The following is an 18,142-nucleotide window of genomic DNA, read 5'->3' as shown; positions in this document are numbered from 1 at the left end:
GTCAGTGTTAGAATGCAGAGTTGTGGACTTTTTTTTTTTTTTTTTTAGCATTTCATGTTTTTGAGGTGTACTATATTTGTCACGGGACTCATACTATTGTGATGTTAAAATCTGAAATTATTCTCTGGATGGCCAACTGGATCTGTCTGCCTAACACTTCCAGTCCCCTGTGGACCTTGGAGTATACCTGCTGGTGTTTGCCACTCTGGGGACAGCTTTCTCCAAACCAGGTACCCCTGGGGGGATGGCAGCAATAAGACACACTGGCATCCCCGATCTGCTCTGCCAATTTCAGCCTTTGGCTGTGGTGGCAAACCTTGCCCATCTCTGCAGACGTCTACAAGGCAGATGCAGTGGACATCGGGGGAATGTTGCATGCACTTCATCCCGGGGCCCAGGGCGGCTGGTAGCAGGCAGCCTGGCCTGAGGGAGTTAGTTCAGGACAAACAGAAGCACAAAGAGCCAGGGAGCTTCACTTCCCGATCGCTCCATTTTCTCTGACTCTCGTGGTAAAACCACACGAGACCCTCTCCTAAGGTTGCTAGTGACTCGCTGAACTTGGAGCTCGCTCCGTCGGTATTCCCTGGTGAGGGTGGACATGTCCCCCAGCCCCGCTGTTCACTCACCCTTTCCAAAGACTTCAGGAGGTTTTGTCTTTCCTTGAGCTTCTGAATACTGATGACAATTTTGTGTCTTGCACCTTTGGTAACGTTCTGTTAAATACAAGATATGTTTTTAAGAAATCAGCTCGGAGACTCTGGGAGGCTATGTAGTACCCTGTCCTCTTTGTTCCTACAAGTTCACAGGCTGCTTGATATGCATTCCTCTGTTGTTGGTGCCCACTGTCACAAACCTCATCTCAATAAATATTCTAAAACTCCATCTGGCTACACAATTGCCTGTGACCTTTAGGAGAGAGATACAGAATAGCCAATTATCCCACCCAGCATGAGATTTCTTCATAGTCTTAAAAAATGATTTTTAGTTCAGACAGTCCTCTCCTCCAGGCCGAATCACTTGAGGCCCCCTCGATTTCTTCCGTGCCTCCCCGCCACCCCCATCTATTCACAAATCCCTCCCAGCCTACCCCGTCTCAAGGTGTCCTGAAGCCCAGTGCAGACTCTCAAAGAACGGTCTTTTGTTAGTTAGTTTAAAGCCTTCCTTTTCTTTCCACAGTGAAAACCGGAACAGGAACTAAAACCCCATCATCCATCCCACTCCAGGCAAATGTTAGGATTCGCAGAGTGGTGGATTTTATCTTCACTGTGCAGCAGGAGTCATTAGGACCTCATTCGACCCTTGTTGGTTACAGATACTGCAGAGTCCCCAGTGGAAGGTCCTTTTCCTAATCAGGTCTCTAATAGGAACTTCTGGGAACCTCTATTCTGGTCTGAACATCCCATAGAATTTCCTCTTACCAAAGAAAGGATGGGGATGCAGTGATATCTCCTCTATTTGGAAAAACTGAGACTTGAGTGAAATATGAAGCCACTAAGATGAAACACTGGGGTACATTTCTGTTTAGCCATAATCTTCTGATCAAGTGAATTAAATTACTCTAAAAAGTTGGTGTTAGAGCCAGGCATAGTGGCGCATGCCTTTAATCCCAGCACTCAGGAGGCAGAGGTAGGAGGGTTGCTGTGAGTTTGAGGCCATCCTGTGACTATATAGTGAATTACAGATCAGACTGGGCTACAGTAAGACCCCCCCCCCCCACAAAAAAAAAAGTTTGTGTCAGGCTCTGGCTTTGCTTTCTGTGTCAATTCTCTCTCTCTCGCTCAAGTTGAACAACTGATGACTTTGATTTTTTCTCAACTTTGACCCAAACACAAAAATGTTCTTTGAAATAGTTCCCATCAACCCTTGGGATCTCAAGGGACAACGGAGATCCACAAGTAGTGGGAGAAATGTTAGGAAGTTGAAATTAGTGCCTTTTCTTCTCCAAGAATGTGCAGTGACTTCAGGCTTTGTCTTGATCTCAATACTGGTATTCAGCCAGGCCTGCTGAGGGGAACTGAGTGGGAAAGCAGATGTCTGTGGGGACGTATGTGCCCAGCCCAGCCATGCCTCAAATGCTACGATCTCCCTTTCCTGTATAGGAAATATTCATAGGCTGTTTGGACCATCAGCTCTTTCTCAAAGTAAACTGGGGTCAGTCTGAGACATATGAATGGAATTTTAAACCAGAAACAAAGGTGTGTTGACTGGAGCACAGTGTGGTAGGTAATATGCTTAGTTTTAGGGGTTCTGTTGATGGCCTTTGGCTTCCACACTGGATGGGGGAAAGACGTAAGAAAGAAGGAGGTGTTTTTTTTTTTTTTTTGAGGTAGGGTCTCTGTGTAGCCCTGGCTGGCCTAGAATTTACTATGTAGTCTCAGGATGGCCTCGAACTAACAGCAATCCTCCTACCTCTGCCTCCTGAGTGCTGGGATTAAAGGCTTGCACTACCACGCCTGGCTTAAGAAGAAGAAGGTATTTTGTGTTTTTATGGTGTACACAAAGGGGATGAAATCTGAGACCTGTTCAGTGCTGTTTAAGGTGGTTCAAAGAAAACAAAACAAAACATTTTGAACCATTGGCTTCAGTCTCAACCAAGACTGGTTTGAGTGATTTTTGGCAAAGTGTTGTGGCATGTCTGAAGCATGTCCTGGTGTCTCTACTGACCAGTCCAGTTGTTACAATTAGCTGATATGTGACCAGACTCGATACAGAACTAGGGACTAGCCAAGATCAGCCCCTACCTACACATGTCTAGGATGGGGCTGGGACAGGAAAGCCAAAGTAGGCACATGGACTGATCAAGATCTTGGTGCAATATTTCTTCTTCTAGGAGGCACCACGGATTCTTCTCTAGGGTGAATTTAGCTTCCTTCTTACCTACCGCCCAGTGCCCCCGTTTGTCTCCTGGTCTTCCATCTCATCACCTACTGGATCCTGGAGGCAAGAGCCTAGGCTTACTCACCATGGGATGTGGGCAGGAACCTGGCAGCTCCTAGACCCAGGTAGGCTACTGGGTGGATCGACATAGTGTTGCCTCCGACCACTGTGCCTGCAGCTTGAGCTTCAAGTGCTACTATCTCGGGGAGCCCCGCACGTACCTGAGCCTCCAGCTGGCACTCAGTGAGGGCCATCATTTCCTCGTACGTCATCTGTGAGAAAAGTGCGGCGTACTTGTGCAGGCGGAGGCTTTTTAACCAGGCCGGGACATCTGTGGTGCAAGATGTGCAAGAAAGGGGGAGAGAAATGAGAGGGAACAAGAAGAGGTGACAAAAGACGTGGGAGCAGAGAGAGGAAGAGGGTGATGGTCAGAGAAAAAAAAAAAAGAAAACATGTTATATTATTACTTCATTTTGGCAGCAAATGACGGACTCAGAAGGTTCAGGCTCGCCTTGACATTCCCACTGGCCAGCTCCCTTAATCTCCTTCAGACCAGAGATTGCTAACCTAGGGTCTATGGGCTTCAGGGCACACAGGGATTGCATAGAATGTCTCAGCTTGTGAACAGCTGGACAGTATTCCAGGCAGAGACATCTATAGCTCCCATAAGGTAATGGAAGGGCATCATGATGCATAAGGAATGAAACCATTGCTTTGGCTGGGCCACTTCATTGTTGTAACACGTTGAAACTATATAGGAGAGTCTGCACCCTCAAGATACTTCCTCTGGATTCAGTGCCAATCTCTCTCCATTCACTGTGTCGTTCACTTCCATAGGCAGAGGAAAAACACGCAGAAGTTGTATCCCATAAAGGAAGTTATTCTGCCCGATCCTTCCTCTGCCTCTTTAGCCCCAGTAGGATTAAGTACATGTTGGATGGAGCCCCCAGAATCATCATTGTTGTGTGCTGTCCAGTGATCATGTCCCTAAACTATGGACTATATTTGAGTATTTCTTTGACTTCTTCCTCCATCGGATGTCAGTCAAAAAATACAGTACAATGTGAAAGGTCCAAAGACTGGCTGGACCACAGGATGATGGAAATCCCAAAGCACTTCTGCAATGAGCCTCAAGTTTAAGGTTCTAGAGTTAAGAAAATTACTGGATTGCAAATCCACAGAATCATTCATTATCTTGCTACTGACAACCAAAGCAAAGCATTGCCCAGAGTCTCTTAAATCAGAAGTTTTGAGCGGATGGTATCTCAGGAAAGTTGCCAGAATCTTATCTTTTTCTACCAGTCTCATTTTGTAGGTGGCATCAGCGTGCCATTAAGCCCAGATCACAGCAAGTATGTGAAGAAATGAGGACTAGAAGCCAGGTCTCCTGAGTCCCATCTCCTCCCTACACTCTCCTAAGGAGCAAAGACATCGTTGGCAGCAGGGCTGAGTAATAGAGATCGCAAAGTCCTGTGAGTAGCTAGGGCAGCGGGGAAATGTCATTCATGTTTTCTCTGAGGGATTAGCCAGCACTAAGTGTGTTGGTCACATGATTCTGTACTATTGATTGCAAGATGTTTTATTCTGAGGCACTGATGAACCAGACACGCATTATTCCAAAATACACGAGAAGCTTCTACTCTTTCAGTGTTCAGAGAGGGTGACCAGGGTTGGTGAAAGATGCTTAGTCAACTCTGAAATCAGGTTCTGCCTCCTGGGTAAACCAAGTGAAGGCTCCGGGTATGTGGACATAGGCAGGGGATGACTTCCTACGAGTCAGAGACTTATGCGGCGACGTGAGCCTGCTGAGGGCACCTTCTGCTGCAGTTGAGTAAGATGAAGGCCAATGATGGGAAATCTCTGAGGCGGAGGAGGAGAAATGAACACTCCGTGGCATTTTGAGAACAGATTTGGCTTTCTCAGGCTAGAAATTACTTCATTCTGTGCTTGGAAGCCCTTCAATCTACTGTGACAAAAGACAGTCCCTCTGGGGCCATCATTAACCACACTCAGATGGGGCTTCCCCGGCTGCAGCGTGCTAACCCCTGACATGGTCCCTTAGCTCAAGCTGCCACGGGATCAAGTGTACAAGACATGTCAGCTTGGGAATCTGGTACTTTCTCCGCTATGACATCTTGGAGTTGTTTTCCTAGACTTTATTCTCTATCACGCTTTTGCTACCATGGAAACGTTGCTCATACTTGCACAGCCATGATCTTGACCAGCTACACGCTACCACTTCCTCATCGGGTTTTGTGTTTGCTAGTCACATCTTTGAAACGTCCCAAGTTGTGCTCAGAAAATTCAGCAATCACAATCCAGAGACGTCTGAGTAATCCATCGTCACACCTACGCACAATTCACTATAAAAGAGCATAGAGTCACCCCCAAGGACCATTGTTTTAAAAACCAAGTATCCTAAAGTTTAGCCATACAAAATCAACTGACGGTAAACAAACTGAACCCTCAGCAACTGAATCGTGTGGAAACTGGGTGCTTTATAAGCCCAGGTGACATTGGGGTGCCTTAGGAGTCAGAAAACATGAGGGGGAAGTCTCAGGTTGGCAAGTGTCACTTCAGCCAGTGATAGTTCCTTTCTATACACTGTTTGGACAGCTAGAACTCCCTGGGATAGAGGCATGGAAGAGCCTGTCTCTCATTTTCTCAAAATGCAGGTCACTGGGTGTAGTGTTCATGAATAAGGCTCTTAAGCAACTTCACAACAGGATGAGTTAGGCCTTCCAGAAGAAGGTATTTCTGGACATATTCTCTGGAAATGTCAGCTTCCTCAACCTTATGTTCCTCAGGGTAGCGAGCCTGCATGGACAGTAGGGGTCTGAGTGCCTAACGCAGTGCTTTCCTTCCTACAGTGAGAACTGGTGAACCAGGAGGAAGAACACCTTACTTATTAAGAACATAGCTGTGGTAGTTTGAATGCATGGTGCCATAGACGCAGGTGTTTTAAAACTGAGTTTTCAGTTTCAACCCCTAGCAGACAGACTCCTGCTATTGGGGACATGTCACTGAGGGCGGATCTGAATTCCAGCCCAAAGGTATGCAGAGAGGTGTGAGCTCGGGCAGGGTCCCTGCTGCTTTCTGGTATTTGCTGGCTGGTGGTGGTTTCTCTCTCTCTGCTTGGATCTATGAATGGGAGCCAGCTTCTTCTGCCATTGATGGAACTTCCCCTGAACCTACAAGCCTGAAATAAATCCCCTTCCTCTCATACACTGTGTCTGGTTGGATATTTGTCCCAGCAATGCTGGAACTGTCTGCTACAATAACCTACCAGCTACACTGAGATCCTGTCTCAACAACTAGAAACCTCCAAACAACAACAACAACAGAGAATGTAGCTTACCAGCTTCACAGTGACACAGTGTCTCAGAAGCAAAAGCAACAAACAAACCCCAAATAACAACAATGAAATGAGAACGTACTGTCTCAAAAGCAGACACAACAACCAACCAAACTCCAAAACAACAACAAAAAGAGAAGTCAGGGCTGGGAAGAAGGCTCAGCCATTAAAGGCACTTGCTTGCAAAGCCTGACTAGCCCAAGTTTCATTTCTCAGCTGCCTACATAAGTCAGATGCAGGAAGTGGTGCAGACATCTAGAGCTCATTTGCAGAGGCAAACAAATAAAATAAAATAATAAAATAAGTAAAAAGAGAGCATAAGCTATCAACCATTTTCTCCCCCTCTGGTTGATAAAAAGGCACCTCTCCTTTGCCAGGGATTACAACAGAACTCCATTAGAAGGGTGGCAAAAATAAGAGAAGGGAGAACCTTTATCTGCTCATTTCCACATGCCAAGAATTCCAATGATTTGCATGCTGGAGCCTGTAAGATGTTGGCCAGGGAAGAATCCTAACTAAAAGCTCAAGTCTTTTCCAATGGTCCAGATGCCATCCTGTTGGGTGAAAGCTAAGAACCACCTCATGCAACTTCTGACTTCCCTTTCCAGTCTGTGAACTTGTGGGTTATGGTTGGAAGATGTGGGCCCATGGGAGAAGCAGAAGGGTTACTCAGAGATGCTGATGTGTAAATACGGCATACATACAACTCCAGGGCCCCTACCTCTGGCTGGCCTGACACACAGATGTTTAGTTTAATCCAGGTCGCTCCTGTTGGGCATGCCAACGCAAATCCTAAACTAGAAAGTCACTCATACAATGTAAGAAAGAGAAAGAGGCCTCTAGATGAATTCCCTACCAAGAGTATGAATCCTGATATTTACTCTCTATTCACTGAATCTGTCTACAGGTACCAGGCTCTGAGATGACACGTTCTTGATAGACACTGAGTCATGTCAAATGTTGTAACAACTGAAGTGTAAGTGCTGAATAAACTCCAACGTTAGGGGAGCACTTGAGTTTGCTAATGGAGCGAGGGGCTGCTCCTTACATTTTGATGCTTGGAATAGCAACAACCTCAGAGTCCACTGGGTTGATCATATTGCAGAAGCCATCTCATCTGGCAGGAACAGCAGGAGTAGAGTATTTACAGTAGAGAAAATGCTTGGTGAAGGGCGGAGAGTGACTAGAGACAAAAAGGGACCCATAGGCAGACAGACAAAGTGGGGACCCATAGACAAGGGCGTCACATGACTAGAATAAATGCCCAAACAAAGATCGTCTGGTGAGTGATGAAAAGTTGTTGGAATTCAAATGGTGGGAGCATAATCTAATGATGTGACAGAGATGATGGCTGTCATGGAAAGGCAGGCTGGAGGACAGCGAGAACAGAGGCAGAGCACAAGATTCAGCAGATGCTGAGGACAGCCTGGGAAGAGGGGCAGAGCAAGGAAAGGATGGAAACTGATGGTATTTGGAGATCAGGAAAGAGCAGGGAGGGAGAGGGACAAACTGATGGCTTGGTAAGAGAGAAAACATAGGCAACCAGCAGCTCTTGGATTCACTATTTGAGATCATTTACATGTCATTGACTATGGGGTCAAGCACAGGGAGAAGTTGGCCATCCACGACCCTGGAAGACAGACCTGAACCAGAGAACAGCTTGCCTCACCAATCACGCATGACTCTTGGTTTTGTCATGGAAGTACATATGATAACTTAGGGAAGGAGGAGCGCTGCGTGAGACAGCCATGGCGGCATCCTAGGGTAGCAGGTTTTGTGGGGAGGGTGTGTAGGGAGAAAGGGCTGACGGGGGGTTCGTGGGACAAAGCACCACTATCCGAGTGCACCGTGGTGAGCTCCTGTGCTATAGTCCTCAGACTTCCTGAAGCTTCTCATTCTGGTGCTGGCCACATAGTTTATCTTCTCACGGCCTTTTTGGATAGTGGTGTTGTGCCATCTTGTATGGGTTCTGTATTTACCTGTGGGTCTTTAGCATTAGGATCAAGGTTTAAGTTGTGCTCATTTACTTTAGAGTTTGGATACCTTGTCCCAAGAGAGGTTTTTGTGCCATGTTCAACAGCTCACAAAGAAGCCGGGTTTCAATAAGAACTTGGGCACGATTTTTCTAATGTCTTCTGTAGAAATGGCTTCAAATGTCAGCCAGGTCAACCCTAAATGAAGAATTCCCAGGAGAGGAAAGACAGGCTGACATAGGAAGTAATAAGGAGGGCAGAAAGTAAGACAGCTCTTTCTAGGAAAGAGAGAACTCATGTGTGGTGCTCCGGGTACCAGCTGAGAAGCTTAACTTCTATCCCTATGGAGAGCAAGGCCAATTCCACACCGCCCTCTCTCCAAGATGCAGCGATGTCTTTGGTTTTTGAGGCAGAGAAGAGAAAAGGCAGTGAAGGGGTGAGAAGGGACCAAGGCTTCATTGTTGAAGTGAGAGAGAAAACAGTTCTTTTAAGAACAAAATGCAGGAGTTCAGCAACACCACCAAGCCTGGCCAGAACAGCCCCTTTCTGTTGTAGCCTCTGAGCTAAAGGAGGAGCCCTGCTCTCTGCGTCCCTTTGAAGCCGAGGCCTCGTGAGAGTGTTCCTCATGCCTAGGGAGTGTCCCCGGGGTGGCAGGAGGGCTTCATGCTCATGAAGACATACGTGGGCGTCGGAAGGTACAACAACAACCTCATTTGTGGTAAAACACCAACTTAAAAGCATTTGATGCAAACAGAGCAGGTACATTTCTCTGTGGCACTCCCATTGGCCATGGCATTCCTAAGTGCTATTCTTTGAGCAGCCGACGTTAAATCATGAAATCATGGCTGGGGTCCATCCGTATGGAATGTGTGCTTTTGCGCTCCTTCAAGAACGTTAGTAGAAGGCAAGAGTGTGGCAAGGAGTGGAGGCTAAAAGTCTCAAGACCTCTGGGATCTGAGAGTCCTACAGTTTGCTTTTCAGACACTAGAGCCTGAAGCACATGAGCACAGCTCATCCACGCAGGACACACTGACATTTGGGAATAAAGAAAATGAAGCAAATTTATCGGAGTTACATGAATTCAAGACAATACATGGAAAGTCAACATTTAGAAAATAATGACTAGTTTCAATGATAGTCATGCTGAAAAGTTTACCAGCTACTCACAGAAAGTCATTCCCACTCCATTACTCTTACCTTTATGACCCTCAGAAATGCTGATTCAAAATCTTCCTTCCTTCCTTTTTTTTTTTTTTTTTTTTGAGGTAAGGTCTCACTCTAGCTCACGCTGATCTGGAATTCACTATATAGTCTCAGGGTAGCCTTGAACTCATGGCGATCCTCCTACCTCTGCCTCCCAAGTGCTGGTATTAAAGGTGTGCACCATCATGCCCAGTCTCAAAATCTTTCTTATAAAGGTTTCTGACCTCTTAATAATTTTTCTTGTCTCCATTCTGAGAGAAGTAGATGATCAAAGGTCTACATTTAAAAGCAATTCTAAACCCCACACCGGCTATTTCTGAGTAGGTAATATACTTTATTTGCTATGGAGAGAAAAAAGTTTACTCAAGTTTCACCTCTGAGAGACTCCTTTGAAAAGACAAATAACACATTTTTCAGTCAATGGCCCTCTCCTTTCTCAACTGCTGAGTGTCCATCAAGGTGACTGCATCCCAGAGTACTTCTTTTTGCCTTCATTGTGTCTGTACACAGTATATCAAGTTCAATTACGTCTGTATTTCTGTGTTAGCAGACAGCTGCATGGCACGAGAATACCTGGTTGACATTACCTCATCACGGTGAGGCTGCTGATCACACAAAGGAAACACAGCACCAATCTCTTACCCAAGCGGCCACTCACTTTCTAGTGCCATCTCCATAGGCTTTTCTACCCAGATATCTGGAACGGAGTCCCCCAGAGGTACTTCCCTACAGAGGTGCATAATACTGACACCAGGTAGGTGAGGAGTCCAGGTGGGGTGAAGGAGGAGCACAGTGCCCTTTGAGGACCCCTGAAGGGAGTAGCTACAGGTTCCCACATTCACTGTGCCCCAAGCTGTGCTAGTTTCTTTCCTCCCATAGACCTTTTGCTATAGATGGCCTATCCAGGTGTCCAGTCAGAAACCTGGGACACATACTAAACTCCTGCTCCATCACTGTCCATATTCAGGTAGTCCAAAGTCCTTGTCTGCAGAGATCTTATATCACACTTTTAGGTCTCCAATCCCACTTCTGCTTGCCTTGGTCCAATTCCACTCTCCTCCTCTTAATGAGAAGCCCTCCACTTTGCCCCTGGCTTCCAAATCCAGAATCCCATCTGCTCCTCACATTGGCAAGCCTTCCACACTGCCAGCAGGGTTCCATTTCTCATACTCCAGCCTAGGCAGGTGATTCTGCCTCAGAGACTTCTTGGACAATTTAAGGCTCAAGCACAAAGTCCTTGGCAAGGATTCGGGTCTGCTTTTTCTAAAGCCACCCAACTAGTCACAGGCTGGACCTTCACCTCACATGCTTCTGTAATATTCCCTCAATATAGAGTGCCTCACTTTCATCTATCTAGGCTGACCTGTAATCGTGTCCTGAGACTCAGATCTAGGCATCTTCTCCAGAAACTTCTCTGGACTTTCCTCCTATCTGAATCGGGACCAAGCCTGGGCAAGTTTCTACCAGAGCATGTTTTCACTGTGGTACCTCTACATAAGGTACCTGTCTGATGCTCATGTGACTAGGAGCTTCCTGAGGATCCCTCACATCTTCTCTCTAAAGCTAGCTAGAACCTCGACATATGCTGTCCTAGAATCGGGCTGTCTAGACCCTGAGCTCTCTCAGCAGGGACTAAGAAAAGCCCAGTGGCTTGAAAGTGGACAAATATGAACCTTGGCTGCTCCCATATATCCAGTCACATCACCAGCCCTGGCCTTTTGAAAAGTCTTTAGGTGTAGTGGGTTTATTCATCATCTTTGAGAGTGTGAGGGGCAATTAAGTTCCTTCCATCTACGGAAATCACAGGTCTTTCCTCTGCCCAAAAGAGCATGTACAATTTATTTGCTGTCTGGGAATGAAGGTATAATCAAGGAGTACCACTTTGGACAGAATTGAGAGTCTTTCCCTCGGGATACGTCACAGGGAAGCTTTTGAAAAGAACACGCAAGAATGAGTTTAGACACCACAATAGCCAACACGTATCTAAGCAGCATTTCTCTAGGGAATGGTAAAGGGGAAAAATTTCATATTCTAGCTCAAGTTTGCCACTTCTCCTGGGTCAGTTTCAAGTGAAATACTCAAGTGTCATTTTTCTTTAGCTTGAGACCAGCCTGAGCCCTCTAACCGTAGGGCACCTTCAATCTGGCCAACTTAAACCATCAAGATCGGCATTTGCTATATGAGAAAAAGCCTGGTGATGCAGGCCGAAGACATTAATCCTCTGAGAGTAAGTGCTGGTCGACCTGGAGGACAGCTGGATCAATGCATGTGGAAAGTGAAATGAGCACAAAAGGCTTATTCCACAAGCTTGACCCAAGAGGTACATTCTTAAGCGGAGGATGGCAGCCAAACCTTGCTAGACTATCCAGATATTTTTTTTTAAAGTAGGAACAAAATAAATCCAGTGTTTCAGCAAGACATGCACAGGTGTTGGCCAAACAGATGAATTTTCACTAAGTCAAGTTCAATTATGGTGGCTTTTTATTCTTTTGTGGTGTGAGGTGAGGGTTTGACACACAATCCCTGAAGATTCTGGAACTCTTCCAAAACCTGTGCCAGACTCCTTGTTCTTGCAGACTGCACGTTTGCAAATTAAAGCATCAGTTTGGTGACGACACCTTGAGGTAGACCATGTCCCTGACAAGGGGGCTTAGGGCAAAAGAAGCCAGCATGTGAGTTCAAGAGAAGAGCTGAGGACTGGGGAAATGGCTTAGTGGTTAAGGCATTTGCCTGCAAAGCCTAAGGACCCTGATTCGATCCCTAGGACCCACATAAGCCAGATGCACAAGGGGGCACATGTGTCTGGAGTTTGTTTGCAGTGGCTAGAGGCCCTGGCTTGCCCATTCTCTTCTCCTTCTCTCTATCTGCTTCTCTCTCTCTCTCTCTCAAATAAATCAACAAATAAAACTTATAATTGTTTTTTTTAAAGAGAAGAGCTGACTCTTTTCAAATGCACACCATTTATCTCATAGTTCTACTACTAAAAAAGTGTGAATGAGGGCTGAAGGGATGGCTTAGTGGTTAAGGCATTTGCCTGCAAAGCCAAATGATCCCTGTTCAATTCTCTAGGACCCATGTAAGCCAGATGCACAAGGGGGGGGGCGCATGTGTCTGGAGTTCATTTGTAGTGGCTGGAGGCCCTGGCGTACCCATTCTCCTCCTCTCCCTCCCTCTCTCTCTCTCTGGCTCTTTCTTTATCAAATCCATAAATGAATAAATAAAATATGTTTAGAAAGATTTTTTTAAGTGTGAATGAATTTCAAAATTTAAACATGCATCTGCTCTTAGACATGCCAATCAAATGGCAAACCCTTGGGAAGGGACTGGTATCTAAAGGGTTGCATCTTGGACACACTCCTAGGAGGCCATGCCAAGTCATCTTTGTTGCAGAAGTTCTTGGTGGCCATCACAACAGGACTAGGTAAAGTACACTTTTGTTCAATAAATATTGACCCCCGTAACACTTTGTAATGTTACTGTTTGGGGGGGATATGGGCATTTTTACTACCTGATATATGAGCTGAACTAAAAATATACTTTCCCTACAAGAAGAATTCCTCATCATCTATAGTAGTGCTTCTTCCTTCCTTCTTTTTAGTACGGGGACATTAATGTTGCTAGGGACTTCATACTTTGAGCCACATCAGTTCTGTGGGAGAAGGGGCATTCAATCTGTCAAAGAACATAGAAATACATGGAAAGGGTTCTTTGTTTCAACCACCCCCTAGATATCCCCATTTTCTGACCAACACTTATGGGCTCATAAAGAAAATTATTTTGGGGGCTGGAGAGATGGCTTAGCAGTTAAGCGCTTGCCTGTGAAGCCTAAGGACCCCGGTTTGAGGCTTGGTTCCCCAGGTCCCACATTAGCCAGATGCACAGGGGGCGCACGCGTCTGGAGTTTGTTTGCAGAGGCTGGAAGCCCTGGCGCACCCATTCTCTCTTTCTTCCTTTATCTGTCTTTCTCTCTGTGTCTGTTGCTCTCAAATAAATAAATAAATAAAAATTAAAAAAAAAAGAAAATTATTTTGGGGGCTGGAGAGATGGCTTAGCGGTTAAGCGTTTGCCTGTGAAGCCTAAGGACCCTGATTCGAGGTTCAATTCCCCAGGACCCACGTTGGCCAGATGCACAAGGGGGAGTTCACTTGCAGTGGCTGGAAGCCCTGGCGTGCCCATTCTCTCTTTCTCTCTGCCTCTTTCTCTCCCTGTCTGTCACTCTCAAATAAAAATAAAAATAAAAAAATATTAAAAAACCACATGTCATCTTTTATTCATTTCTTACCTCAAAATGCCAGCATACAAAGACCACACCTATTACCACTTAGGGAAATTGTATAAGCTATGCATAAGAAAAAGAAAAAAAAAAAAAGGATAGCAAAGAAAGGAGCCAAGTAAGAGGAAGAAAGAAGGAAAACAAGTGTCCAAACCAAATACCAGAGAGTGGAGTCAGCACTCTTCTGAGTAGCCATTCCACAAGGTCCTCCTTGCCCATCACACAGGCCAGGGCTTCTCCCAGAAATGAGTTACTAGTTAGAACCTCAACACACGCTGTCCTGGAATCAGGCCATCCGAACATTGAATTTCATCTGAAAAGGAGCTAGTCCAAAGTGGCCTCCAGGTATTTCAATGCTCAGTAACTACGGCTAAGCGAGGCTCATCAAGAGCACAGCTGACCCTTACCTGCTACTTGGCACCCTGGGGCCTGGCTACTTCAGCATATACCCAGATATCATCAACTCAGGCTTGATGTTTTTTTTTCCAGTTCTTTGATAAATGATGATGTCCCCCAATGTTGTGAGTACACACTCTGCATGCCAAAATCACCCAGTGCATTTGCTGCCCGCTAGGCATCCACCATTAAACACCCATTTGTATCCCTGGAAAAAAGCTTCAAGACACATGGGGGCGGGGGGTGTTCCTCAGACTAGGACCATCACCAGATGGGGGCAGGTTGAGGAGATACAAACTTAAGCTTCATTGTCTCAGTTGCTCTATTTTTTCAGCCTGGTGCCTTCTTATGCTGGACCTGGGGAGGACGGGGCACACTCTCTGTGCCAGGTCCCCATGTGGCCTGAGGTTCAGAGCCTCCTATGCCAACAGTGCATGTTTGCAAGGGAAGAATCAGAAACATTGGGACTGTGCTCTCAGAGCTCGCCCTCAGCATGGAAGTCCCAGGAGCCTTTCTGGTTACTGTCTCACCAGCTAACATTGTTATCAGCCTGTCTCTGATGAGTATCTTTCCCTAAGGACTTCTAGCCCTTGAACAACTGGAATCTAAAAATACAGAGTGCATGCTTCCACTGTGAACCTATCACGGGTAATTTGGAAATCTTTCTCCTGAGGAGGGTTGGTAGGAGAGGGTACATTGACAGGAAATGAGCATTTATTTAGGCTGCACAAAAGGCCTTTATCACCAATATGCAAATCTATTATCAGGCTTAAAACACTGTCAGAGCTTCTCAGTAGTGTTTTCATGCCCCCTAAATAGATGCAGAGGAAAGGATTTAAAGGTTTCATTGGATATCAAAAAAGGGGTGGGGGGCAGCAAAAAGAAGTTCTGCTGCAATTCTACGTTAAGAGAGACTTAGAAGAGCAAGATCTGTAGTTTGTTTTTCCTGGATTAGTGACAAGTCCCTAGGCAAAGCAAGGCCAAGGGTAGAGCAGCTAGCATCTTGACAGATGACCCTATCCAGGCTGGTGGATTCCTTCCTGTCTGAGGGTTGGTGCACTGAACACAGCAAAGACGGGGGTTGACCTCCACTGTTCTGGCTGCCAGGCTGGGGCGAGAGGCCCTGGAATGGAGCTCCTAGGCCAGCCCTGTAGTTCTGGAAGGGATGGCTCAAATGCATAAGCCTTAGGTGAGGGGCTGGGCTCTTTCTCTCTTGCTAACTACCTCTCTTTACCCCTGGACTCCAAATTAAGGGAGGGACTCTTGGTTCCTCATGTAATCACTCACCTTTCATACCACTACCTTCTTCTTGGAATGTGTTACGAGCAGTGGTCTGATCTTCTAAGTGTTCACTCCCACCACTTCCTGAAGAGGCTACACTGCTTTGTGGAGACAGGGGGGCATGATCGGATGGGAGGCACTGGGGTCCTCTAGCTCGTAAGTCCTCATGAGACATCCATCCATGTCCTAGAGGCTGGTTTGGCACATTCATGGGTGGGGTAAGGGACACAGATCGTTTCAAAGGGCTGTGGTGTGCCTGGCCTGAGAGAACTGGAAAAAAAAAATAAAATGAAATAGGTTATTCCCTACCCTTTAGCCTGGGACACAGAATAACCCACAATGCCTTTGTACCCTCAGAGATACCAAAGCTAACTGCCTTATACTCTGCTGTTGGGCACAGTGAATCGAATATGGGCTGGCAAGGTCCTTCCCGCTGGGTGGTTAAAAGAGGTGCTGCTTGGAATTCCTTGTGGGCTGGGTTGTTCCAAGGAGCCCAAATCTATGGTGCCCATACATCTAGCTTTAGAATTTGTGTGAGCTGGTTTAGTTCTAACTCTAGAAATCTGAATTCAGAGTAGTGGGCCTATGCTGAACAAGCTTGACAGCCTAGCAAAGTAGCCATGTGCCCAAAGGGAAAAGAACATGTGCTAGAAAAAAAAAATTAAGCACCATTTCCTATGTTGGTAGGGAAGACTTGATGAGGGCGGGCAGGCTTGTCACCATTTAAGATCTTTGCAGGGCTGAACTTGAAGAAGGTAAAATAGCCATTCCAACCAGGAGTCAGGGGACCGTCACTTTGGAATGGTGGCAGGGGCTCTGGGAGGGGCCCCAGCACTGACATGACCTCAGGGCATAGGACACCAGCAGGCACCGTGAAAGGGCCAATTCTTTCCCTTGGCCTCACAGGTTCATGCCAAACTTTATCCGGCAAACACCTCCAGGTAACAAGGCTTTCATTGAGAAGCCAGCCCTGGCCCTCTCAGTGAGCTGGGAATGCCTTTCATTAGCATGTTCAGCCTTTCCACACTGTGGACAACATCTGCATGGTCCCCTTTTAAATTTCTTTTTCCAGAAAACTAGGAAAAAGCAACAAAACTCATATAAATGGCCAAATTAAATTGAGAGCATTCAAAGGAGGGATTTAATCAACATCAAGGCCAAAGGAGCCGATGTTACCCTTGGTTGGTTTTGCTGGGTGTGGAAAGTGACAACTTTACAAAATAAGTCTATTCATAACATTCTCTCAGCACCAGCTCCTGACAGGGCCAGTTTATTTTGACTGCTGCTCTACTAATGTGGAACTGAGCCGCATGCATTTTTAAACATTTTTCAGGGAAGCCATTAAGTTCCGTTTCAGGCTCAATCTCCTCCCATGAGGCATGTGGTTCTCCCAAGTTTGGGCTCATACTTCTTTGCTGTGGGCTTCAGGAGGTAGACCAGATGGCTAAAATGGTGAGGGACACTGCTTTTTTTATTAACAAAAAGAGGGGAGAAAGAGAGCTTCTGAGTTTAGTATTTGTAACCTGCTTCAGAAATTTATGTAGATTCTGTTGAAGGCAAAGGATTTTCATCTACCTTACAGTTATGCAAAAAAAGATTTTTTTTTTCTTTTCCTTTTCCTTCTTTTGGCCTACATGGTTGAAACAGCTTGTATTTTCACTAGATAAGCTAGGGAACAAACTACTTGAAAAAGCTCCCTGGAAAATACATTGTTACCTGTTTGGAGCAGAATTAGCCAAAGGATAAAAAAAAAAATGGGGAAAAGGTACTTAAAGAAAATAATAATAAAGAAGCAGTAGCAAAAATGAATAGAGAAGCCAATAGAAAGAAAAGGCAGATATCCAGAAAGTCCATTTCATGCCTGTCTAAGTATTTATCTAAAATTGGGTAGATTTGTTTGGGACTGCCCCAGCTGAGCTGCTCCAGCTCAGACATCTTTGCTTCTTGACACCTCAGCAGTCACTTCATATATGGTATGGACTTTGAACAGTGCCATCCAGGTGAGCCCCAGGGTTCCACCTGGCAGATTCTCCACGTGGCTGAGGTTTGAATGAGTGATCAAACCATGGAACAGAGCTTGCCAAAGAGACATACCAAGCAGAGCTGTTGGGACCCTCAGCACCTGGGCTGCTTAGAGATAATAAATGAATTGCTAATTGATTGATAGCCATAGAAGGTGCTGCAAGGATGGCCCAATCTTTGTCTGGATCAATTTGTTTCTTTCCTCCCACATTTTCTTAAAATTCATGATGGCCTTACTCCTGACTGAATGGTATCCTTGGGGAAGCTGCCAGTGTCATGGCACTTCACTGATGACTGGGATTGGAACTCGATAGTTACCTTCTAGGGATTTGCACAGAGATCACACAACTCCTTTCACTCTCCTGAACTTAAATGAAGTCATGGGGATAATGCACGAACTTGGTCTCTGTGTCTCTCTAATAAATCACTTGCCCCTAAGGTGACAGGATCTTTTTCCAGTGACTTTCCTTCAAGGACTCCACCTCATCTATATCATAGAGGGAGCCTGCCAACACACTCAGGAACATCTCCCTGGGAGTCAGCCTTCAGGGTAAGCCATCACAGAGCCTGATCCCAAGCTTCCACTGTGCAAGAGGGCCAGGGGTTTAGAGCCAGGCAGAGCGTCAGTCACTCCTACATCAAAGGAAATGTATGCTGGAAAATGCCTCATTCCTCCAAGGAGAGCTCAGGCCCATTGACAGTGTAGGCTCTCTTTCTGCGGGGAGGAGACTGAAGCAGGTGACAGGTGACCTGCCAACAGAG

The 18,142-nt window shown here is 45.9% G+C and overlaps 1 protein-coding gene across 3 annotated transcripts in view; it reads right to left on the bottom strand.

The window, feature by feature from the left end:
- The window catches only part of Samd4a (sterile alpha motif domain containing 4A), a 251,393-nt gene that overhangs the window by 40,614 nt on the left and 192,637 nt on the right, over positions 1-18,142 (bottom strand). For 2 of the 3 annotated variants that reach the window (XM_045154100.1, XM_004649204.2), the window contains exons 3-5: positions 15,365-15,628; positions 3,099-3,208; positions 627-713 (exon numbers count right to left, since the gene is read on the bottom strand). In XM_045154100.1, coding sequence (XP_045010035.1) covers positions 627-713; positions 3,099-3,208; positions 15,365-15,628 — 461 coding nt within the window. The remainder of the gene's footprint in view (positions 1-626; positions 714-3,098; positions 3,209-15,364; positions 15,629-18,142) is intronic. The other variant, XM_045154101.1, reaches the window with a different exon arrangement.

Source organism: Jaculus jaculus, chromosome 7, assembly GCF_020740685.1.
Source record: "Jaculus jaculus isolate mJacJac1 chromosome 7, mJacJac1.mat.Y.cur, whole genome shotgun sequence".
Lineage (NCBI taxonomy): Eukaryota > Metazoa > Chordata > Mammalia > Rodentia > Dipodidae > Jaculus > Jaculus jaculus.
Note: the sequence above shows the minus strand (reverse complement) of the source record. Positions and strands in the feature narration are given on the sequence as shown.